Below are 25,895 nucleotides of genomic sequence, written 5' to 3'. Positions count from 1 at the left end.
CAGCAGGAAGGCAGAGAAGGTGAGCCTGAGATTTTGAAATGAAGCCAGGGTCCCTGAAAGGGGAAAAGCCACCCAGGTGGCCGCACCCAGGAGAAGCATACTCTCCCACTAAAAGCTTCCTGGATTCAGGCTCAGAATGACACAGATTGAGATCAAGCAAATTATCTGTTTACAAATAAAGAAAAACAAACCATCATAAGTAAGAGCCATAAGAAACAACAAACTTCAGATTTAGATTCCCAAGAACTTAAGATATTTGAAGAATCAGATGCATAATATAAACATTCGTACATGAAATGTTTTAAAAACATAGGAATTAAAAAAAAGCAAGCAAAAGAGACAAAATTATATAAAGAACCAAGTAAAAGTTTAGAAATGAACAATATACTAGGTTAAAAAAAAACACTCTATGCATTGGTTAAATGACAGGTTAAATACTACTAGAAAAAGATATAACCATAAAGCAAAGCTGAATAAATAGCCCAGAACTGCACAAAGAGAGAAGAATATGAAATCATGACGAAAAGGTTAACAGTCTTGGAAAACAGAATGACAATAGATCTTAGTAGAGTCCCAGAAGAAGAGAAGAAAGAAAACAGAAGCTAGGCAGTATATGAACTAGTGATACTTGAGCATTGTCAGGAAAGATAATAAACTCACAGATACACAAGTACAACATATTACTAGTAGAATCATTAAAAAAAAAAATCCACCCTAGTCACATTGTAGTAACACTTCAGAACAACGAAGATGAAACTTTAACATAGCTTGAGAAAAGACAGGCAACCTAGGGAAGACTGACGCTATGACTGACATCAAGACTACAAGACTTAGTAATGGAAATGACGCAACTCAGGAAAATCAGTGGTGCAAAGCCCAGGCTATAAGATAAAAATAACTGACAACCTAAATTTATATATCCAGTAAATTTGTATTTCAAGAGCAACATTAAAACAAATATATTTTCACATATAAATAAAAATGAATTCAACATTAAGAGACCCATTCTAAAGGAAGTGACCTTAAACTATTTCAGTAGCTTTCTAACTGACCTCCCCTCTCCAATCTTCTTGAATATCAGATGAATACTTCTAAAATCACTGTGACCAGAACACTTCCCTGCTTCAAATTGCTAAACAAATTTCTAGAACCTACATAGTAAGGTCCCAATTTCTTAGCTGAGCATTGAAAAGGCTATACAAACTAGTGACTTTCTAATATTCTCTTCCATGGACAATTTGGCTCCTCAATTTATTGGGCTAGGAAATTAAGCTATCTGAGCCTCAGACTCATCAGCTGCAAAATGAAATCTATAAAAACTGACTGAGATGAGCCCTGGCCGGTTGGCTCAGCGGTAGAGCGTCGGCCTGGCGTGCAGGAGTCCCGGGTTCAATTCCTGGCCAGGGCTCACAGGATAAGTGCCCATCTGCTTCTCCACCCCTCCCCCTCTCCTTCCTCTCTGTCTCTCTCCTCTTCCCCTCCCGCAGCCGAGGCTCCATTGGAGCAAAGATGGCCCGGGCACTGGGGATGGCTCCATGGCCTCTGCCTCAGGCGCTAGAGTGGCTCTGGTCACGACAGAGCGACGCCCCGGATGGGCAGAGCATCCCCCCTGGTGGGCATGCCGGGTGGATCCTGGTTGGGTGTATGTGGGAGTCTGTCTGACTGCCTCCCCGTTTCCAGCTTCAGAAAAATGAAAAAAAAAAAAAACTGAGATGAATGAAGACAGCCCAGGTAAAGCTATCAGCACAATGCCTGACACAGTCTTCAATAAATGGTAGCTGTTAATTTTTATCATTATAACTCATTGGTACCAAAATACAACTTATGTATTCCCAACTCCACCCCTTTGTTCATATTATTTCCTCCACTTAATAGGCCCTCAATACCTCTATTCTCCCAAATCTGCACTATGAACAGTAAATTAAAATTATCCTAAAAGTCCAATCCTCCTTGAAACTCCCCTCCTTTAGGCCAGCCCAGAGCAAGTGCTCCCACTTCTAAATACAGAAAACATTTACCCTAAATGCTACTGTTTAACGATCTAAATGGTATTCTCCTTCTGGTCCAGTAAAGAGCTTATCTGACATTTCCCCATGTTGCTGGTAGACAGCTTACTGTGGCAAAAATGGAGATTGCCAAATACACAGGGATTCACTGAGTAAGTTCCAGCACCCTGTCAGAGAGACTTCAGAGGAAGAAACACAGCAAAAAAAAAAAAAAGGCAGCTGTTTCAGGATTTGCTGCATTCTTTGTTTTGTAACCCTTCAAACAGCTGCACTTCATTCTAAAGACATTAACTATTTTCCTTAGAGAAAGCTATCGGACAAGGAAGTCTCAGGTGGGCAGGAAGAAGTGATAAGGGTGCATAGGCTGAAAGCTCCCTTCAGGAAACGGCTTTCAGCGTCTACTTCTAAGGAAGTCAATTTGATCTGGTATTTCTCTCATCCAAGACTAAGAGAACAGGCCCTCACAAAGCAAGCGTTCAATAAATGTTGGCTGACTCTAAACAGGCAAACCAAAGCCACTACTCAGATTATTTTGTTTGTTCAAAAAATAAAGAAGGTGGGTGTGGGGGTGAGGACTCACATCAGCTCTTTTAGTTTTCCAGTTAACCATTTGCTGAGGATGCCATGGTTGGCTCCCTGACGCAAAAGCCCAATGACAGCAAATCTCTAAAATGAGTCACTAAGAATGCATAATCAAACAATTGAACTTGGCATCAGCCCCTCCCTCACCCACTGTAACAGGCATTAAGGAGCTAGAAAAACCCACATGCTATCACACACTAAACTAAACAAAGTTTCCTCATTAAAAAAAAATAAAATAAAACTTGCCCTGGCAGATAGCTCAGTTGGTTAGCATCATCCAGAAACGCAGATTGCTGGTTCAATTCCTGGTCAAGGTACCTACAGGAACAGCTTGATGTTCCTGTCTCTTTCTCTTTCTCTCTCTCTCTCTCTCTCTCTCTCTCTCTCCCCCTCTTTGCTGAAATCAGAAAATTTAAAAAAAAAAAATTTAATTAAGAAAAATAAGAAAATGCTTACTAGTGTCCGATTTTAAAATCCATCAGCCATAAGATGTACATTACCACTAAAAAACAGCACCTAGCAACATTTTGATTCATTTTTTTCCCTAGGTCCTCCCCACCCTAAGCATTAGCTGTTTTGTGTAATTGCAACCATTTGATATATACTAATCATACCTGCAGCTTGTGCCTCTTAAATTATAACATAAGCGTATCTCATGTTTTTCTTCTTCTTAACCTTGTATAACTGCAGAGAGTAGATGGTAGATTTTTAAAACACACCACATCAATAAATAGTTGTCATTCTTTTTCATCCACAGAAACTAATTTCCAAAAGTTACTGGGCCACTGCAACTAAGATACATTAAAAATGCCAAGACACACAGACAGTGTTTAAGAAATGGCAACTGACTTTCAAGTAACAAAGAGACTATTTACTATAATCATCTCTAAAAAGATACAAAAGAAATTAGATTCAGCCTCTGTTCTCAACAAGTTTTTAATATAACTGAGAAGAAAAAATGCCCACCATATTTCAGAATGCATTCATCCTGGCTCTTCAAGGGCGGGGGATGCTTAATTCATTTTGCACCCCTAGCCTGAAGAACCGTGTCTGGCATATTACAGATACTCAGTATCTGTTGCATTGAACTGAATTACAGATAAAGAGAGAGTCAAGATCGCTGTGAGCTGAGGTTAAGTTAGGCAAAACAGACAGTATGGAAATAGCAGATTTTGATTTTGGCAATAATTTGCAGAAAGAAGGTGAACCACAGAAGCCTTCGGATACTCTGAAAATAAAAAGTGATTCCAAGAAAAAATGTTTGCATAGTCCTATTTTATTAAAGAGTTTGATGTTCCTACATGACCAGCACTGAAATCCTTGCTGTGCATATTAACTGCTCATGGGAAATAGATAACAGATAACAGAGATATTACTTAAAAACAAAGAAAACACACTGTATGGCCAGGGGCCACCATTGTGGCCATGCACATGCAGGTTCTCACTGAATTCGGACAGATGGTAATGAAAAAACAAAGCCAAGAATTCATGGGCCATTAGCTTTAATCCTAGCTTGCACCCAGCAGGCAAGAAATACAGTGGGAAAACACTTCCCTTTCCATTCAGGACTCCCAAAGCCACTGACTCATCTGAGTTTCCTAGAATCAAAGGTTTTTACCTCACCAGCCTTATTAACCTCTGTTCCCCATCTCCTTCTCTCTGCACAAACTCTGCACAAACTGGCTTCTCCTTCAGCACTCCGCCATCTTGGCTGCTTCTCCTCTCCTCCACGTGGCCTTTCTCTGCTTTCCTCCAGCATGGGCTCCTCTGCCCCATTTTATAGTGTAGAAATCAAAACCTTTAATCTAATATACAAACAAGGAAGACTCTGATACAAAGTCACTTATCTGAGGCATAAATGGGATTCCTCATAAGAGTGCACCACCTCACATCATGCAACAGTCAAGGGTGTGGGGAAAAGCTTAGTTTTGAAAAGATCTTAGTATTAAAAGGGTGGGAAAGGCTTAGTCTTAAAACTATGCCTTCGGCTATAAGGACCCTACCTGCTTACTGCCTGTCCCCCACACCCAATGCAAACTAAGCGAGCAAACATTTATATCATATTTACAAACTTATTTGACCAACACAAAATATTGCAGCATTCCCTGACATCAGAAACGAGTACTAATTCTCAGAAAGTTTTCTGTGTAAAATGACAAGTAGCAGAAGCAGTAAATTAAGGCTTCAGATACTAATATAAAGTTTTGTAGTGGATACTGTCCTTGCTAAACTAAGTGTGAAGGAATGTGCTTACCAAAACTTTCTTCCAGACCTCTATAGTGCAGTGAAGCTATTTGCATATACTGTTAGAATTCAGAGGGCACATACAAAAGATCTGGAATCTGCATTCAGCCCAAACAGCATCATATTCACACCACCTGATTGCAAACATATCTTAAAAAAGAGAATCCAACTTCATGACAAGGGTATCATTCAGCAGACTCCATACATCTTAACTGCATTCACACACACATCCTTGCTTTCACCCCACTTGTGCTTTGAAAAAATTCAAAGAATTTACAGAGAAGGAATTTGCTAAGACCACATCTCTAACAGCTGCTAGTTGGATGTACTAAATCCATAGCTTCAGTTACTTGGCCATTTCAGAAAGTGTGCTTTAATACAAATCTGGTTGCCTTCAAAAGAATTGATTTAAGCCTGACCTGTGGTAGTGCAGTGGATAAAGCTGAGGTCACCAGATCGAAACCCTGGCCAAGGCACATATGGGAGTTGATGCTTTCTGCTCCTCTCTCTCTCTCTCTCTCTCTCTCTTTCACCTCTCTAAAATAAATAAATAAAATATTTTTTAAAAAATCTTTAAAAAAGAGAGAGAAATTATTTAAGCCCATCTGACTGGGCTGCCTTAAGAGCAGTTGCAGAGAGCTTAGGAGTTGGGTGTATAATTCTACCAAGATATACTACAACAATTTCTTACAATCAAGTGTTTCTAATAGCTATCTACTTGGTCTCCCTAGCCCGTAAACACTGAAGAACAAACGCCTCTCAGCAAGTCATCTGGCAGTGAACAGCTGATCTGATACACTGCATGCCTCAGGGCAGGTGTTGGTTCCCTGTTTTTCTGAAAACACATACCTTCCAATCATGATGATATCAAATAACTTAAACAAATTAAAACAACATAAAATGGTCTTTTTTTTAATGTTTCAAGAGATCAAATAAATGCAAATAGAAAATTAGGAATTCTTTTTTTCAAAAATGTCCTGGAAAATTTGATTTTCAGATTTTTTTTTTTTTCTGAAGTTGGAAACAGGGAGGCATTCAGACAGACTCCCGCATGCACTGGACCAGGATCCATCCAGCATGCCCACCAGGGGGCGATGATCTGCCCATCTGGGGCATTGCTCTGTTGCAACCAGAGCCATTCTAGTGCCTGAGGCAGAGGCCACAGAGCCATCCTCAGTGCCCGGGCCAACTTTGCTCCATTGGAGCCTCGGCTGCGGGAGGGGAAGAGAGAGACAGAGAGGAAGGAGAGGGGGAGGGATGGAGAAGCAAATGGGCACCTCTCCTGTGTGCCCTGGCTGGGAATCAAACCCGGGACTCCTGCACACCAGGCCGATGCTCTACCACTGAGCCAACTGGCCAGGGCCTGATTTTCAGATTTTGTTAGGCTTCAGTACACTGTTTTATCCAGGAATACAAACTGTTACTTACTGTTTTAATTCTAATTGAAGCACTTCTCTCTAGGACATCAAAAGATTTGAAAGCCGAACAGTAGTAATCATTTTAAAAAGGTGTGGCATAACATTTGTAAAGCTGAACTGCACCTGTCACCAATTCAACAAAAGAATATTTTATATACAAACCACATAGCTTTGGACATTTGATAATTTGGTTAAACTGACCCATAATAAGAAATCCACTGTCAAATGGAATAATACAAATAACCAAAAACTGGATTAACACAAATAATTAAATTTTTCCAAATTAAATTATTCTTAGCAAATTACTGAATCTCTGTGCTTCTGTTTCTTCATCCACAGAAATCGGAAAAATAACAGTAACAACCTCTAAGTGTGGTTATCAATATTAAATGAATTAATAAGGGTTAAATTCTTACCATAGGATAGAGCCTGGCAAAGGGTTACTTATAAAGAATGTTTGTATTATATTGGGAACCAACATTTTTAAAAATGAGAATACTGAAAAGCAATAGCAATTAAAAAGAATAATCATAAAAATAAAAAAGACACAGTTGTATGACCTGTGAAAGGATGAAGTTTTCAAGCCACTACCGGTAATATTTAGGAGCTTCTGCTAAAAAAGATAACTTTGTTCCTTCAAAGTGAATTACACATCTTTCCTATCACCTTGATTCTTTGTCATTGGTCCTATTTTACAATAGTTGATTCTTTCTCCTATGCTCTCCAGATAAATCTCAGCCCTTGATATCAAGAAAGTCACAGCCTGACCAGGTGGTGGCGCAGTGAATAGAGCATCAGCCTGGAACACTGAGGACCCAGGTTCAAAACCCCGAAGTCATCAGCTTGAGTACGGGTTCACCAGCTTGAACACAGGCTCACTGGCTTGAGCGCAGGATCGCTGGCTTGAGTGTGGAATCACAGATATGACCCCATGTTGCTGGCTTGAGCCCAAAGGTTGCTGGCTTGAAGCCCCAGGTCGCTGGCTTGAGCCCAAGGTTGCTGGCTTGAGCAAGAGGTCACTGGCTCAACTGGAGCACCCTCCACCCCATCAAGGAACGCAAGAGAAAGCAATCAATGAACAACTGAAGTGCAGCAACCACCAGTCAATGCTTTTCCTCTCTCCCTTCCTGTCAGTTCCTGTCTATTTCTCTCTTGAAAAAAAAAAAGAGAGAGAGAAAGTAAAAGTCACAAAATAACTCCACCAGGAGAGCTAAATAAGAGGTTATGGGTATGTGAAGTTCTTAGCATCCTCTAAATTGACACTCATTCCTGAACTAAATTAACAAATGTTCCTACAATAAAAACTGCAAACTTTCAAGTGAACAGACCTCTACAACAATAGATAATTGTTTGTCTGAATAGAGACAGTGTCAGTGTGACCAACAAAGCTAGGAGCTGGACATTCCTGACACCCTTGTCCCTTGGCTAGCCTTTGACCACTTATATCGCTCCACCAACATATGCTTTTGGAAATCACTTTCAGGCAAAGTATATGGTCAATATTTACATCCTGAACCTTACCTTATCCCTCATCACAGAGCCCTGTTCTCCGAGCTTCTGTCCCAGACCCTCTCTTTTTACTGCCACCATCACGAACACGCCACGTGAATGAGCATCAAACACAGGAGTGCTTTGTTTCCCTTGTTCCAGCCCCACTCCCACACAAGTCACTTCGTGTTTTAGTTTGTATATGCTGGAAAACATCATGAGATGACAATGGCAAATAAGCCCAACAGTAAAATGACCCATGAACTGAACAGCCATCAGGGAAGAAAAAGTGTGATATAGTGATTTAGGTCAGCATGGGTTTGAGTCTTCACCACTTACTTGGAATGCAGCCCTTGAAAAGGGGTTTGACTTAGGTCTTAGGTCTCTTCTCTGAAAATGGGTTGGGAAAACCCACCTCACAAAGTTGCTGTAAAGACTATATAAGATACTGTTAACAAAATACCCAGGGTACAGTATGTGCTCACTAATCAAGATATTTTAGTCCTCCGGTCCAACTGTCCCGGGACAGACGAACCCAATGAGAACTTCAGACAGTGGAAAAGACAAATCAAAACTCCCAGGTTCATCCGTGTGCCCTGATCAACATAGGCCCGGCGCTATTTCAGGGTGAGGGTCTGTGGGGTCCCCCCAGGTCGGGCTGGAGACAAAAAAAAAAAAGTACTTGACTGAGATCTGTACCATTTTATTTACACGAAAGGAAAGTTGGGTTTGTCCAGTTCAGTCCCTTGTTTACAGCAAAGGACAAGCGATCCCCGGAGGGCTGTGACTAACAAGCAGCCAGGGGACGGAGATGCGTCTCGCTGGCCCTTCCGAGGGCCGCTCTCCGCCCACCTCCACGCACGCCGCTCGCCCCGCAGCGTCTTCTAGCAAGTTCGCTGCCCGCGCCCAGGCGGCCAGTCTCCCCAGAGGGCGATGCCAACCGCCGGGGGCTGCCCGAGCCTCCCACGGGCCCCGCACCCGCGCCGACCCTGCCTCGAGGCCCGGATCCGACCCCTCGCCCTGGCCACGAGCGCTCCTCCGGCCGATGACCCGGAGCCCCGGAGCCCCGGAGCCAGGACCGCTATTCCCGCCTGGACAGGATCCAGCCGCTTCGGGCCCGCTCCGCCCCCCATTGCCCCCAGGCCCTTCTCTCCCAAAGGCAGAAACTCACACTCACCCCTGAAAAGTAGCATCAAGAAGAAGTCAGGCATCCGGGCGCAGAGCTGGAATCCCCGCCACCGCGGCTTCAGCGCCATGTCGAGGGAGGCTGAGGGGCCGCGAGTGTGCGGCGCAGCCAGGCTTCCCCGCGCGCATGCGTACGGTCTACCGGGACCCTGCTACCCGCCCCTCGTTACCATAGCAACCACCTCGCCTGGCCGGGCTGTCACTATGGTGACAAGAGAAGCTGAAGTCTGGTTACTATGGATGTAGGGATGCCCTGGACCTGGGCCCATAGGGTCTGTTTCAATGAATTGGGTGGGAGTAGACAAAGAAGGGTGTTCAAGAGTGAGGTGGGGTAAGTTTCCATAGCTATAAAAGGAATGCATCACTACAGATCGGAAGTGTTTCTTAATTTAAAATAAGGATGCATCCCAGTTATCTTGCAGGTATTATTGCCTGCACCTCTTTTGAGGTCCCAATTCCAAATTTGATGAAAGGAAAAAGCTCTGAAATCTACATAAAACCAATACATGCATTTTACAGTACATGAAAGTGACATCTTTCTGAAACAAGCATAATCTGTGTCTGTGGTAGAGCAAAGAATGAGGATATTTCTACGAGTGTTTCTGCAGGAAATCAGGCTAATTGTTTGCTTTGGCAATGACCTGGAACGCTGAAGTCGCCAGTTCGAAATCTCCAGCTTGCCGGGTCAAGGCACAAATGGGAGTTGATGCTTCCCACTCCTCCCACCCCCTTCTTTCTCTCTCTCTCTCTCTCTCTCTCTCTTTCTCTCTCTCTCTCAATAAAACCCAGAATAATATTTGCTTTGGTTTCTAAATACTGGGAAATGGTAAGGCTAGGGAGGAGAAATGGAGGAGAATCTTATGAGGACAAGCAAACAAGATGAAGAGAAGGATATAATGTACTAGATTGGACCCTAGGATGCAGGTGGTTTGAGTGTTGTTTAATACTACAGAAAATGTTTGAAATAGTTTGTATTATATTTAATATATAAAGTACATTTTTCTCTGCCCAGATGGCTTGGTTGGTTAGAGCATTGTCCCAAAGCACAGAGATTGCAGACTCAATACCCGATCAGGGCACACACGGGAAAAGATCGATGTTCCTGTCTCTTTTTCTCTCTCTCTCCAACCCTCTCTCGCTAAAATTAATATAAAATTTTAAAAAGAAAGTACATCTTTAATGTTCCAGGAAACAAGAATAAAAACAGAATTTTGAGTTTAGTAATTAGCAAAATATGTTAATTTCCAGCAACTAATATACTTTAATGTATAACTTAAGGACTTCTACTTTTCATACTGTCACCATAAATTTATTATAGTGTTTTTAGTTTTTACAAAGTAGAGCAGTATGCGTGTATAATTTACACATATACTAAATTATACATTATATTTTTAAATTTATAATACATACGAATATCAAGAACTGTGAAATATATTGAGGTTGTTGACAAATTTATTATATGATCTTCTTTATAAGTCTTTATAACTTTTCAAACTATTGAAAGTATGAATTAATTATATTCCCCAAAATCTGATAAAGACAGAAAAATTAAAAACCAACTCAATCACCTATTATAATTCCATTTGTCTTTTATTTCCTAAAGCTTCTTTCTGTTCCAGTTCCTCATGTTCCAAAGTCACAAGTAAAAGGATGTGAAAATTATTTTGTGGCGGTGGTCTGTCTCCCTTTATCAAACACATAACAGAGTAATTAAAAGGAAAGATCCTTTTTAGGCCCACTGACTATTTTACTTTCTGCTCTCTCTTCCTTCCATTATTTCCTTTAGCTCCTGGTTATACAGCTGGGCACATTTGCCTAACTGAAGGAACCATTTTGGTTACCTGGGAAATGTGAGATGGTGTGTGACTATGGACAGAGTACAGTTTTCAGAAATCAGTGCATCTTTTCTCCTAATGGATCTTCCTGTACTTGCACTGTGAAATGGTCCTGTCTATTAAATGGTCTTCTCTGCTAGGAAATCTTTGGAAAGTCAGAACAGGATCACAGAGGTGCTCCCTGAAAGTTCTGTAAAGAGCAGAGGTTCCTATGGGAGTGGATTCCGGCACTTCATTGTAAAACACTGATAATCTTCCACATATGGAGTCTACAAACCATGACCTGTGGCTGAGAGACACGATCTTGGAATGGAGCCTGACTAGTGATGAACCAGGACAGGGTAGGATGCATCCGGCTATCAAGTGTCCTGCTCCTCCTTATGATTTTATTGTTCACTGGAGAGCTCCGGTCCTGCTCAGAAGGTTATTTGAGCTCTGGAAGCATTCAGTGAGTGGGGTTGTGGAGTCTCTGCTTCTGTCATTACATTACCCAACTGAATATGCTTATTCCTAGTAAGTGGCTTATTAAGGAGAGATACATTTCTTTAAAAAGCTTAGTGAACTAAATATGCTTGTGCTAAACTTAAACAAACACATTTGCAATACTTTTTCTTTTTTCTTTTCTTTTCCTCTTATTTTTAAGAGAGAAAGAGAAGGGGAGAGTAGTGGGAAGCATCAACTTATAGTGGTTAGTTGCTTCTCATATGTTGCCTTGACCAGGCAAGCCCAGGGGTTTGAATCAGTGACCTCAGCATTCCAGATCAACGTTTTATCCACTGTGCCACCACAGGTCAGTCTGCAATAATCTTCAATACCAATATAAATACAAATCAAATGGCAAATGAAGAGTGGGGTTCTCCTGCGAGACTCGCCTCTGAGCAGACTGGAGAAGTCCTGGAAGCAGCAGTCACGGGAAGGGAAACGTGGGCTCTGGAGGCTGATGGGCCACAGTTCAAATTCTTAGTTTTTATAAATTTGGGGAAGTTATTATACTTACCTCCTCTAACTGTACTTACCTCCCCTAAGCCCTGCATTTCCTGTCTGTAAAACAGGGATAGCCATACCTACCTCAATGGTCATTGTCAGAATTATGTGAGATAAAAGTCTGGAACTAACCAGGTGCTCCATTTATGTTTATTGACTGTGCCCCTTCCCTTCCCTACTATTTTATCAGATTGGGCAAAATGGGGACAGAATTGCTGGCGAGTCTTGATAAAGAAAAGGACTTACAGTCGCTGGCTTGAGCAAGGGGTCACTGGTTCGGCTTGAGCCTCCCACTCCACCCCCGCCGGTCAGGGCACAGATGAGAAGCAATCAATGAACAACTATGAGTGATGCAACTACGAATTGATGCTTTTCATCTCTCTCCCTTCCTATCTCTCTCTCTCTCTCTAAAAAAAAGAAAAAGAAAAAGAGAAGAGAACCATCAGGCTGCAAATGTATCAGAGGGAATGAGAAGCAAAGAGGAAGTTTTACATCAACTTGTGATTATTCTCTTGGTGTGACTATATTCTTAAAAAGTAACATGACTATGTCTTTTTTCTTTCACTATGCCATTATACACCTGGGCAATCACCTTAAGTCAACCCTCCCAGCGTGAGAGAAGGAAGACCCAGTGACTGAGGAGGCTCTCTGACCCCAGAGTGGTTCCATTAAAGCATTCTTCTTTGGACCTTATAAAAGATTCTGTTGCTTCATTTCCTCTCCCTCTAACTCCTACCTTCCTTCCAGTATTTCCAACGCCATTCTCTCACAGTTTATCCCAACTGTCATTCTCTGCTCTTCCTTTTCAAAGTATTTTTTTAACTTCATTTAAAGAGGAGGACACCGCTCCCCCCATTCTAAGGAAATAGTGGCAGACTAACCCTCCATCCCCTCCAACAGGGCATGCTGCTTGTGCTATAGAAGGAAAGAAAGATCTGCAGTTCCATCTGTTTGCACATTCTGCTACTTTGTAGTGGTTCCATTGAAAAAGGCCATATTGTATGACCTGTGGTAGTGAGGTGGATAAAGACATCAACCTAAACTGTTGAGGTTGCCAGTTCAAAACCTCATGTTTGTCCTATAAGGCATATATCGGAAGCAACTACGACAAGTTGATGCTTCCTGATCCTCCTCCCTCTTTCTCTCTCCTCTCTCTAAAATCAATAAATAAATTTTAGAAAAATAAATAAAAGAAAAAGGTCATATTAATGTTAGAGTTTTGGCTTTAAGTGGTTTCCTAGAGAAAGGTCCTTTTAAGAAGCAATTTAGCCTGATCAGGCGGTGGTGCAGTGGATAGAACGTCGGACTGGGATGCGGAAGGACCCAGGTTGAGACCCCAAGGTCACCAGCTTGAGTGCGGGCTCATCTGGCTTGAGCAAAGCTCACCAGCTTGGACCCAAGGTCACTGGCTCAAGCAAGGGGTTACTCGGTCTGCTGAAGGCCCACGGTCATGGCACATATGAGAAAGCAATCAATGAACAACTAAGGTGTCGCAACAAAAAACTGATTGATGCTTCTCATCTCTCTCTCCCTTCCTGCCTGTTTGTCCCTATCTATCCCTCTATCTGACTCTCTCTCTGTCCCTGTAAAAAAATAAATAAATAGCCCTGGCCAGTTGGCTCAGCGGTAGAGCGTCAGCCTGGAGTGCGGGGGGGCCTGGGTTCGATTTCTGGCCAGGGCACATAGGAGAAGGGTCCATTTGCTTCTCCACCCCCCCTTCCTCTCTGTCTCTCTCTTCCCCTCCCGCAGCCGAGGCTCCATTGGAGCAAAGATGGCCCGGGCGCTGGGGATGGCTCCTTGGCCTCTGCCCCAGGCGCTAGAGTGGCTCTGGTCGCGGCAGAGCGATGCCCCGGAGGGGCAGAGCCTCGCCCCTGGTGAGCGTGCCGGGTGTATCCCCGGGTGCATGCGGGAGTCTGTCTGACTGTCTCTCCCCGTTTCCAGCTTCAGAAAAATACAAAAAAAATAAAAATAAATAAATAATTTTTAAGAAGCAATTTAGCAGGTGTTTTATATTTCAGCAAAAGGAAGGTGGGTGTTCATGTTCTACGCGCACGCTCGCGCGCACACACACACACACACACACACACATAAGTCACCATCATGCAGGCCATAGGTGAAAGGATCACTCACCTCTGCTGGGCAAGGTTAAGGTGTCCCCTTTCCTTCACCATCAGTCAGAGTCTCTTTACTCACCAGCGCACATGAAAACACAACACAACAACAGTGAACAGATGATAACACGCCCACAACAGAGGTCTGACACAGGATTACTTCCCAAGGCTGAAGCCCTGAGAATCATGAATCCCAAATTCCTGTCAGGGCTTCTGCTGCAATTTCTTTCTTTCTTTTCCTTTCCTTCCTTCCTTCCTTCCTTCCTTCCTTCCTTCCTTCCTTCCTTCCTTCCTTCCTTCCTCCCTCCCTCCCTCCCTCCCTCCCTTCCTACTCCCTCCCTCCCTTTTCTTTTTTTCCTTTTTCTTTCTTCCTTCCTTCCTTCCTTCCTTCCTTCCTTCCTTCCTTCCTTCCTTCCTTCCTTCCTTCCTTCCTTCCTTTCCTTCTTTCTTTCTTTATTTCTCTCTTTCTCTCCCTCCCTCCCTCAATCCCTCCCTCCCTTCCTTCCTCCTTTTATTTTTTTGGGGGGGTTCTTTTTTGTGTGTGTTCTATTTATTTTTGAAAAGTCTTTAAAAAGAAATGAATGAGGCCCTGGCCAGGTGGCTCAGGGGATAGAGCGTCAACCCAGCATATGGAAGTCCTGGGTTCAATCCCCAGTCAGGGCACACAGGAAAAGCAATCATCTACTTCTCTTCCTCTCCCTATCCTCCTCCTTTTCTTCTGCCTCTCCTGAAACCAGTGGCTCAATTGGTTCAAGTGTTGGCCTCAGGAGCTGAGGACAGCTCAGCTGGTTCAAGCATCAGCCCAGACAGGGGTTGCCAGGTGGACCCTGGTTGGGGTGCATGGAGATATCTGTCTCACGATTTTCCCTCTTCTCATTTAAAAAAAATGAAAGGAATGACAAATATAAGGTGACAGAAAATGATTTGACTCTGGGTGGTGAGTACACAACATAATCAACAATTCAAATGTTATAGAAATGTTTACCTGAAACCTATATACTCTTACTGATCAATGTCACCCTATTAAATTTAACTTTCTAGATAAAAATTTAAAAAAGAAGTGAATGCATCTCCTCAGAATGAAGGGGACCTTGGGCACAGACAGGCGAGAGGACCTGCGGGGCACCTGACCAGACGGTTCAGGGCCCACTGGGTGAGGCCTGGCGCCTGCCCCAGACCTGCTGGATGGAGGGAGGCTCAGAAAATGCTGTTACTTTCATTCATTCATTCAGCAAATACTTGAGTCTTGCCTTCACAGATGGTAGAACAGATAGGCAATTTCTTTTCTGAGGAAGTGGAGAAGCAGGGCTTGGCTGAGTGCCCCTACAGCCACAGGAAGGTGGCGGGGACAGCTAGTAAACAACGTTCCACAGGCCTGTCAGGAGGACACCATGATTAGATAAAACAGAGACTTTCTTTCTCTCTCTCTCTCTCTCTCTCTCTCTCTCTCTGTTTCTCTCTACTTGACCTGCTGAATATTTCCACTGGCTTAGGGCGAAGGTGAGAAACTTTTTCTCATCTGTGCTTCCAGGCTGGGGACACAGATGAGCATCAGGACAGGCAGGCTATTGGCTGTGAGGTCAAGAGTGACAAGATTGGAGGGGGGGGGGACCCTAACAGTGAGCACAGAGGGACTTGTGATGAATGCTGTGATACCTCCCGGAGTCTCCAACTACTTTGTTTACAGATTGGAGGTATTTTTATCCCAACCCTCCAATCAAAAGTAAATTTCTGTTCATAAGAATTTTACCATCCAGGGTTTACTTACTGGTAGCCCCAGAGAGAGACCAGGGCCTTGCACCTCCCTCAGAGTCCCTTCAAGGTCGGTCCCCTCCTTCAGGGTTTACAAAGTTCTTTCTGAAGGCCGTGGGTCCGGGGGACTGGTGTGGTAGTGTGTACTGCCCTTTCCTTCACAGGGGTGGAGGGATGTGTTTTTTTTCTGGTTGCCATTGCAGAGATCCTGGATATCCTGTTCCAGGACTAGAAATAGGGGGATGTAATTCCATTTCCCAGATGTCTAATATAGTGAGGATTATACCTCAAGAAGCCCCCCCACCCCCAGAGACTATTCAATACCATACCTCTTAAGCAATCAAATAATGCTCTGGATAAGGCTCTCAAGTTTCTCTTTAATACCATGGAATTTTATTCCCACAAAATATAGGATAGGGAGGAGTGGATGCATTTGATCCTCCAGGATGCTGTCTGATCCAGGAGCACAGCAGACTTACCCAGTGGGGATGGCCATGCTGATTAGAGGGCAGAGGCTTCGAATCCCCCATGCCCTAATCACAGCCACATCTCTGCACCCTTTCCACACTGATGTCTCACCTTATTATGGCCCTTTCTTCCAGGTTATATTTTGTTTTCTGGCCAGTCATTGTTCTCTAGAATCTCACTGTCTGGTGTGCCCCAGGCCTAGAATAGCTCCTGCCCAGGACAGACCACAAAAGGGACAAGGAGCTCTGCTAAGCATTAAATACTACTTGTGCTACCCCACTGCCACCAGCTGAGTACAAGCTTCTTCACTTTTCATTTGGATTGTTAACCTGGTCTCCTTGAACTTGCATACATCTTTCGCATCTAGACCTTTCTTTTCAAAATTGTGAGCAGTACAGGGTATAGAACCATACTAGGTGCTCAGTAAATATCTGTGGAGTGAATGAATGTGAGACTCCTGTGTCCTACAGAACTGACATCAGCGCATGCTGATTGGCTTAAAATTCTTAAGTGCCTCCTTATTACTTTCAGAATACAGTTAAATTCCCTTATATGGTTGAAAAATGCATGGCTGAAAAAAAAAATAAGCCCTTTGGTCACAAACATTATGATGTAACATCTCATTATTACATCCTTATCTATTCTCGTGAAACTAGTTACACGAGTTATTTGAATTTCTGAAAACTTATTACACTCTCTTAGGTTACCTATGTGGTCCCTTTTGCTTGTATTGTCCTCCCCTTAAGCCCAGTTAGTTTCTAACTCTAATGTGTCCTCTAAGAGCCACTTGATGCTCATATCATGTCCTCCTTATACTCTTTTCAGAGAGAGAGAAAGGAAGGGAGAGAACGGGAGAAACATCAATTTGTTGTTCCACTTTCATTGGCTGATTCTTGTATGTGTCCTGACTGGGGATTGAACCTATAGCCTTGGTGTATTGGGACAACGCTCTAACCAACTGATCTACCCACCCAGGGCCAGAACTTTTTGACCCCACTGTTCCCTCCAAGATGATTTAGTAACCCTCCTCTGACCTTCCATAATACACTGTACTGTATATGCTTCCATTTTATACTATATCATATTATATTGCAATGCCATCTTTTCTCTGCAGTTCTTTCCAGACTTCTAAAGTTTAATACCTTTTCCTATCTTCCTTCTTTTCTAGTATATGCCCTCGAGACTGTAATTCCTTTCTAAGTGCTCCATTAGCTGCATCTTGCAAGTTGTAATATATTGTCTTTATTGGCACTCACCTCCAAGTACTCTCTAATTTCCTCTATGATTTCTACTTGACCGTTCATCATTTAGAAGTTTGTTCTCTGATGATTGAATGTAGGGTTCTAAATATATATTCACAAGTTAGGTATATTTATTGTGCTTCTTTGCTTTTTATTAACTTTAGCTATCAATTTCTGGAAAAGTCTTAAGTATCACACTATGATTAAAGATTTCTCATTATTTCGTTATAATTCTGTCAAAATGCTTTTAATTTTTAACTACATGGCATACAGATGCAGGCGTGTTGTGTGTTCTGGTGACATCATGAAGCATGCACGTGGCTTTTCCATCTCACTACGTCCACTCCTCTTTCTCTCTCTCTCTTTCCCTGTAGCTCAGCCAGAAAAATGCTACCCTTTCCAAATTCAGAGCAGCTTTTGCCATTCTCAAGTTCCCCGGAGAGGTAGCGGCTCTCTGACAGAGGCTTACTGAACGTTTTCTTCCAAACAAACACAGTCCTCTCCATGAATGAAATCACGGCAAACACAATAGTCTCTGTTGCATCAGTGATAGCTATGCTCTCTATGTACACCCTCCACCTGGAGGACCATGTGTGTGGGTCTTGTGGTACACACCTGTAGATCTCTACATTTGTTCTTCTAAGGGCCTACTATGTAAGCCAAACTTAATGTTAGACGGCAATAAAGAATAAAAAGCACTGATCTGAGCAAAAAGATTTGCAGCCCAAGAGAAACAATGTCAGGTAGCAGCCTCGATTGTGCTCTACCAAGACAAAACAGAGGCCATATTTTATAGAGAAGGTTTCTGCTCAAATTCTCAATTCTATGCAGATGAGGTTTCCAAATTGTGCAGTTCTGATTGGCCCAAAGCATGCAATTCTGATTGGATGGTGTAGAGGCAAATAAGGATACAGTTTACATATTGGACACAGTGGGTCTGAGTCCATTGATAGAAAGGTGAAACCAGGGCTTACCTGTAGAGGTTGACTCAGAAGCATTAAAAAAGGCAGGGTAATAGTGTGGGAAGCCAAAAGTTTGGTCTGAGGTTCTTTCTGGCATACACAGTTTATGTGGAACACTTGTCAACAAATGGCCACTAGGTTCTTATTAGTGAGGGTCCAAAATTTGGACCCTTGATGGACACGAGGAGTCCATCTCAGCAGATAAATTCCTTCTCAGGGTTCACATCAAATGAATCTTTCTTCTTGGGGTCCACAACTACATAGTGGTTGCTCAATGAACATGTTAGAATGTTAAGAAAAGCGCACTCACATAGGTGTCATATCAACATATGTTAGAAAATCTTTTATAACAATTTCTCAAAATAGAAGAATATTTTTCTGCTTAGAATGATTAAGGAAGTCATCTTCCTAGAGATACAGAAATTTCTGTATAAGCTTTGATAATCATCCTCCATCTTTTAAGTACCTACTGCATGAACAATATATTATGTTTGTGTCTAGTACTGAGCTAGGTATTAGAAATAATGTGGGTGCAGTTTTTTAATTTACAAGGAGTCCACAGTTCAGTGGGAAAGGCGGGGAAATAATTACATTTTAGGGGTCAAATAACTCACAAAATGAGCTAATGTGAATATCCACTGCTCTACAGCATGAAGAAAATTCTGAATAAAATGTAACAGAAAAATTAGTGTTTATTGAGTTGGAACTAGGGAAGGAATTCCCAAGTGACAGAAACAAGGAAGAAATTTAAAGCCAAAATAGTAAGCTTGCACACTCGAACCATGGTAATGTGAAGAGAAAGAGGAGGGAGTCCTAAGACTAGAGGAGCAGTTTAACACCCATGTGGGTAAGAGGACCAGTCTTAGGACCCATTTGCAGTAGGACTTGAGAACTGAAATCCCTGACCCCTTGGGGAAGAGGGGTAGGAAAAATCTCCATCCATCAGTTTCTGCCCTAGCCTCCAGGGCAGGGGTCAGGAACCTATGGCTCACGAGCCAGATGTGGCTCTTTTGATGGCTGCATCTGGCTTGCAGTCAAATCTTTAATAAAAAATAATAATAACATTAAAAATATAAAACATTCTCATGTATTACAATACATTCATTTCCTACCGCTCATGATCATAGTTGCGGGTGGCTGGAGCCAATCACAGCTGTCCTCCAGGACAACACCAAATTTTTATTGGATAATGCATAATGTACATGGGTCGTTGTATGGCTCTCATGGAATTACATTTTAAAATATGTGGCATTCATGGCTCTCTCAGCCAAAAAGCTTCCCGACCCCTGCTCTAGGGAATAAAGTTTCCTGTAAGAAACTCAAAATTTTCATGTCTGTGTTACATTCTTCTGTGAGGTGTGAACTCACACTATCTCCCCAAGCCCCAAAATTAATGTAAAACCTGTTCTCACACTGGGGACATCTAGTAACCAGTAGAAGCAGATGTATAACTCTTCCTAGCAAGTCTTGAGAACATAAAGGGCCCCTCAGAATAAAACAATTCCTGATGAAGACCAGCTAACAATAAATGTACAACCCACAGAGGAAGTACCCTGTCACAAGGCAGAGTTGGCCTATATAACAAGTAAGAGAATCAGCATTCTAAAATGTAAAAAGGATGGTAGGAGTTGTGCAGTATAGAATAAGAGTTGCCGCCTGACCAGGTGGTGGCACAGTGGATAGAGCGTCAGACTGGGATGCAGAAGACCCAGGTTCGAGACCCCGAGGTCGCCAGCTTGAGCGAGGGCTCATCTGGTTTGAGCAAAAGCTCACCAGCTTGAGCCCAACGTCGCTGGCTCAAGCAAGGGGTTACTTGGTCTGCTGAAGGCCCGCGGTCAAGGCACATAAAAAAAAAAAAAAAAGAGTTGCCGAGGAATAAAATAAGAACAAGGAAAAAGGCAGTAATTAGAGAGGTAACAGCTTTGAATTTTCCAGAATTGATGAAAGACATGTGTTGAAAGAAAAAAAGAAAGAAGACAGAAAGAAAAGAAGAAAGAAAGAAAGAAAGAAAGAAAGAAAGAAAGAAAGAAAGAAAGAAAGAAAGAAAGAAAGAAAGAAAGAAAGAAAGAAAGAGAAGAAAAAAGAAAAAGAAATAACAGGCCCAAAATGTAGTCATTTGTCCCCATGCCAGCGAACTAAAACTTCAACCTCTCCCAAGAATGTGACCTTTAAACAGTCAATCTGAAATTTCCTGATTAGCATTAGTGAGGTGATCTTCCCAATAAAACCCTTTACCTCTGAAGAAAAGAACAACAACAAAAATCATCCTGGACTAAAACATCCTTTCTTTTCTTTTGCTAAATAGCCTCCTTGCCCCACTCTTTCCAGAAAAACCTTCCATTTTTATACAACCCCTCAGAGCACCCTTCTAGTTGTTACCTGCAATGCTGCCCAATTTATTCACTACTTAATAAAGCCAATTAGATATTCAAATTCACTTGATTAAATTTGTGTTCTTTAATACACAAATTCTTAGTTTAAAGAGGTCATCCCAAACATAATATCCCAGGGTAAAGAAGTATCTCATTTTCTTTAGTTACCCCTAAGTGTATGGGTCATTCTCAGACAGAACATAGTGAAATATTAGACTCAAAACCTTTTAAAAGAAAAGTATCAAAGTTGGTCAGGTTAAAAGACAGACTATGGCCTGACCTGTGGATAAAGTGCTGACCTGGAAGGCTAAGGCTTCCCTGATCAAGGTACATATGAAAAGCAACGACTATAAGTTGATGTTTCCCATTCCTCCTTCCCCCCTTTCTATCTCTCTCTCTTCTCTATTTAAAATCAATCAATAAAGAAGTCTTAAAAATTAAAAGATGATTTATAAGGGAACAACAGTAATTCTAAAGGCTAAAAGAAAATGGAATAATTACTACTTCAAAGTGCTAAAAGAAACAAGAAGTCAGTCTGAAATTTCATATCCAGCTAAATTATGGCTCAAGAAAACGGGCAAAACATATGAGAGTATATCTCTTGCTTATTTGTTGAAAGAAATAACAATGTATTCTTTAATATAAAAGAAGAAGAAAAGGAAAAAAAAAAACAGTACCCAGAAGAAAACACTGCAATAATAAAAGACAAAAAGCAATGATGAGCAACAAATGTGGTGAGCAGGTGGGCACATTTAAACAAGCATTAACTCTGAAAACTGAGGATAATAATAACCTATTCCGTGAGGTTTAAAAAAATACTAGACAATAATAATATAAAAGAACTAGACTTGAAAGAAATTTAGAGCAGGGGGAGGATGATAAAAGTTTAAATTAAATTTAGACTTTTAAAGCATTAATTTAAGCATTTAAGTGTAACTCTTACAAGGAGAGAAATGAAATGTACAACTGGCAAATTAGGTGAGTAGAGGAATGGGCACAGAGAAAAGGGCTTTAGATTTTAGACTCAGTTATTTGTCACTTACTCCACAGGAGATGAGAACTGTTATAGGCATTCTAACTGCTACCTCCACCTTATACTCCCCTGGCCCACCAAGGCATAATTCATCACTCGCTCTGTGTTCCAAAATACATTGGAGGTGTCGACGTAAGGACTGTCCAAACATATAGAGAATTTTTATGAGTTTATTTGAGCCAAATTGACAATAATTGCCGGAAAGGAGAATCTCAACGAATTGTGAAAATACTCCAGAGAATGGCAATGGTACAGCTTATTTTACATATTAAAGTCAAAGGAGGTGGTGAGTGTAGGGAGATTCACTGGTGGTAGAGAGGCAGGAGAAAGCAATTCAATCTCTGAGATTGAATGAAAAGTAAACCGGTGTGACACATAGTCCTTTTACATGGGTAGGTGCAAGACAGTTCATAATGAACATTAGCAGCAGATAGAGATAGTATGCAGAGAACAAGATAGTAACAAGGGGTGTGTGATCTTTGCGCTCTGGTGCGTGGGTGCGCTCTGAGGGGTCTGGAAAAGGACATTTCTCTGACATTCCAAAGGTCTGTTATCTTAGTCGCAAAAGAACAACAGACAGGCTCTTTTTAGGTAAAGATTGACCTTTGTCAAGGAAGCCTCAAGCCTAGGACAAGAGAGACTACCCACCATGACTCACTTTTAGTTGGGAAGGTTTATGTTCAGACTCTCCTATGTAGTGTGTCTGTCTCTGTGTTTGTAAGGCCCTCCATGCAGACCTTCCCTGAGCTTGGCAGGGTTAGTGCCTGGCCCCATTTTTGTCCACAGAGGTGCCTTTGAAATAGCACTTATCATATCATTCTTTATGTACATATGCGTGTCGCATGCACCTGCCTCTCTTCTGGACTATAAACTTCAAAAGTGGAGCAACATTTTAGAGATCTAAGCTAATGTCTTTTCAGCGAAGTAGTGAGGGTGTTAGCTTTTTGTCTGCGGCATACACTGCCACCAGGTGCTCTGTCCCCTGCCCTCTCAGCTTCTGACGCCTTCCCTTCTCTCTGGGGGCGGGGGGAGGGGTCCTGGAGCACTCTCTCCTCAAGCTCAGGGAACCGGAATACCTGGAGTGGATGTGCCTTGCACACGGTATAGAGAGTTGGGGTGGCGTGGGGGGTGCAGGCGCAGGAGAGGGTTCTGCTGCTGGAGAAGCCAAGCTCCCTTGTTCCCATTTGGGACAAACCCAGAGGACTCACCTCTGCTCAGAATGAGCTGAGGCTGGACTTCTCTGAAAACCCACCCTTGTTTGGCTTCTCTCATTTCCCTGCCCTGCTTCCCACCTCTGCTGGTGTCCCCTTGGAGCACTCTCTTCTACACAAATCCTCGTCTCTGCCTCCTGCCTCACCTATCACAAAGCTAACCGTGTCCTCAATTGCAAAGCATCATTCGGGGCTGGCTCTGTCTCGGCCATTGTCAGAAATTCATCTTCCTCCTGTTCTTTTCTTTCTTTTCTTTTTTCCTCTCCCTTCTCCACTCCTCTCTCTCTTCCTCTTCCAACCTCCTCTCTCCCTTCTCTTTCTGTTTTTCTTTTTCCTTTCCTTTCCTTTACCCAAATCATGGAGCAAATCTGCCACCATCATCCATAATAGGCTGGGCTCCAAGAGAGGACACCCTCCCTCAGCTATGGAGTTGCCCTTGCTTAACTCTGTTACTGGACCGAAGTTCGTGTGCTTAAAGCTTGGAAAGGTTAAAACTCAGCATGTCAGAGTTTGGATATGAAAGGTTTATTGATGGAGATGGCACCAACTGAGAAAATGGGAACCTTAGTGGTACCTCAAATCCATCTTGTTCCCTGGACTAGGTTAAAGGTTTTTAAAGGGCTAGGGGAACAGATACATGGAAGTGACCTTGGAACTTGGCCATTTCTGCATTAGTGTCAACACCGGATCTTCCTGAACAACAGGCCATTGGATTCTGAAGGGTTCCCGTGTTCAAGTTCAAGTTCTTTGGTTGCAGGTGCAACTGGAGGTCAAAGTTCTCTCCTTTGTGTATGCTTTGGCTAGGTGACTTGTGGTTTTGGTCTGATGTCTCTACGAAACAACCCAGCACCTCCTAGAAAAGGATAGGGCCATTTTTTTCTTAGGTGAGAGGAGGGGAGATAGTGAGGCAGACTCCCACATGCGCCCTGCCCGGGATCCACGCGGCCACCCCATCTGGGGCCAGTGCTTGAGTACCAAGCTATCTTTAGCATCTGAGGTTGATGTGCTCCAATGGAGCCATCCTCAGTGTGCGGGGCCAATACCTGAACCAATCGAGCCACTGGCTGTGGGAGGGGAAGAGGGAGAGAAGGGGGAGAGAGTAGAAGTAGATGGTCGCTTCTCTTGTGTGCCTTGACTGGGAAATGAACCTGGGATGTCCATATGCTGAGCCAACACTCTATCCACTGAGCCACTGGCCAGTGCCAGGAAAGAACCATTATGAGCTGGGTTTGTGTTTACACATTCTTCAATGCTCTCAGATTTGCTTTCTAAATTTTTTTCATGGGAATCATATACTCTCCCGGCCCTCACAGGTTTGCTGTGATGATTTACATGAAACAACAGACACAAACACATTTTGGAAGGAGAGAAAGCAAATGGCTCACATGAGGAGGCTGGGTATTCACTGTAAGGAGGCAAAGAAAGCTTTCCAGCCCTGGCATCTTCCCCTTCTCCTCTTGGCGGGATAATCTCCTGCAGCCTGTGTCCCTGGGGTCAAGATTTGAGGTTGGGGAAGCCACCTGACTGAATAGGAAGGCTGTCTGAATCCCTTTGCAGGGGCTGAAAAGCATTAATAACTGTGGTGGGGAGGATTAGCCATATGCCGTTTCGTTCCTGTTAATCAGGATGAGGAAGCTTGTGCTTGTACGAATGAGGAGCCAGGCTCGAGGCCCTGCTGGGGCTCTTGCCCCTTTCTCCCTGCTCACATCCCAGATCCAGTTCCCTGTCTGCTCTTCCACTTGAAGGTTAACATTCCTTTTCTATACTTCTCTGCTTCTGTTTTCTGATTTTCTCCATTGTTGGCTTTCACTCCTCTGATGTTGCCCTTTCCTCCGCCCTGCCTCGCTCTCCCCTCTTTTTTTTCCACACACTCCCTCACACACACAGACCCACACACATAGAAGTTATGTTTCTCGTATCAACAAACATCCTGAACCTTGGTTGACCTGCAAAAGCCAAGTTCAAAGTTCTGAGGCAACCCTTTCTGGTTCTTACTGAGAACAGGTGTGTCTCCCTCACACTGCTGACCTCACAGAAAACTCCACATCAAAGGCTCCCTCTCCTTATGCATGTTGTGCCTTCATGGCTGAGGAAAGGTTGCAGGCTCTGACAAGCTCTCCTTTATCCTCCTCCTCCTCCAACTGCACCTCCGCAGCTGAGCTCAGAACCAGCGAGTGCAAGATGGAAACAAACTTCCCACCACAAGACCAAATGGTGTTTGGCCCTCACCATGCATGGGAATCCTTATTCTTATCTCTGCATTATACTGTGTCTACTGTCTTGGGGTGTGTATAGGTGTGTGCTTGTGTGTGTGTGTTTGCACAGCCATGTATCTACCTTTCCGTGTGAAGATGCTCATGAGATGAATATGCACATAATTCTGTTTTGATTGTTTATTTGTTTGTTTTAGGTGAGAGAAGGGGAGATAGTGAGGCAGACTCCCGCCTGAGCCCTGACAAAAATTCATCCGGCACCCTCATCTTGGGCAGATGTTCAAGGACCAAGCTATTTTTAGCACCTGAGGTCGATACACTGGGACCAACCGAACTATCCTCAGAGCCCTGACCGGGAATTGATCTGGATGTCCATACATTGGGCCGATCTGATGTTCTATCTACTGAGCCACCAACCAGGGACAACATATAACTTTCTGTGCAGGAGGTCCTGCGAGGAAAAAGAGAGAGGGTGGAAGTGGGTATGTGTCAAGTGTGTGGCTGTGATGAAGATGAGTATGTGTGCATCTGTGTGTGCATAGATGGGTTTCTGACAAGTATTTTGCAGAAAGCTATTGAGGGACGTCTGGAAAATGACATGTAGCAATGCATATTTAACAACAGATATGAACTGAGGTGGGAGGCATTTTTGATGTGTGTGGTCTTTGTGTAGGATGAGTTCTGGATGAAAAACAGAAAGGAAGTTTCCCTGTACTTCTCAGAAGCATCAAACCCTCTGCCTTAAAAACATCCAATTCTAGGGCAGCAACAAATATGCAGGGTATGGCTT

The 25,895-nt window shown here is 42.9% G+C and overlaps 1 protein-coding gene across 1 annotated transcript in view; it reads right to left on the bottom strand.

The window, feature by feature from the left end:
* Positions 1–9,041, bottom strand: part of JAM3 (junctional adhesion molecule 3) — a 60,799-nt gene extending 51,758 nt beyond the window's left edge. Inside the window, exon 1 of the mRNA XM_066365269.1 lies at positions 8,916–9,041. Within this exon, the coding sequence (XP_066221366.1) occupies positions 8,916–8,994 (79 nt within the window). The 5' untranslated portion in view covers positions 8,995–9,041. The remainder of the gene's footprint in view (positions 1–8,915) is intronic.
* Positions 9,042–25,895: the final 16,854 nt, after the last annotated feature.

This window comes from Saccopteryx leptura, chromosome 2, assembly GCF_036850995.1.
Source record: "Saccopteryx leptura isolate mSacLep1 chromosome 2, mSacLep1_pri_phased_curated, whole genome shotgun sequence".
NCBI classification, from domain to species: Eukaryota; Metazoa; Chordata; class Mammalia; order Chiroptera; family Emballonuridae; genus Saccopteryx; species Saccopteryx leptura.
The sequence above is the reverse complement of the archived record's forward strand: the minus strand, read 5'-3'. Positions and strand labels throughout refer to the sequence as shown.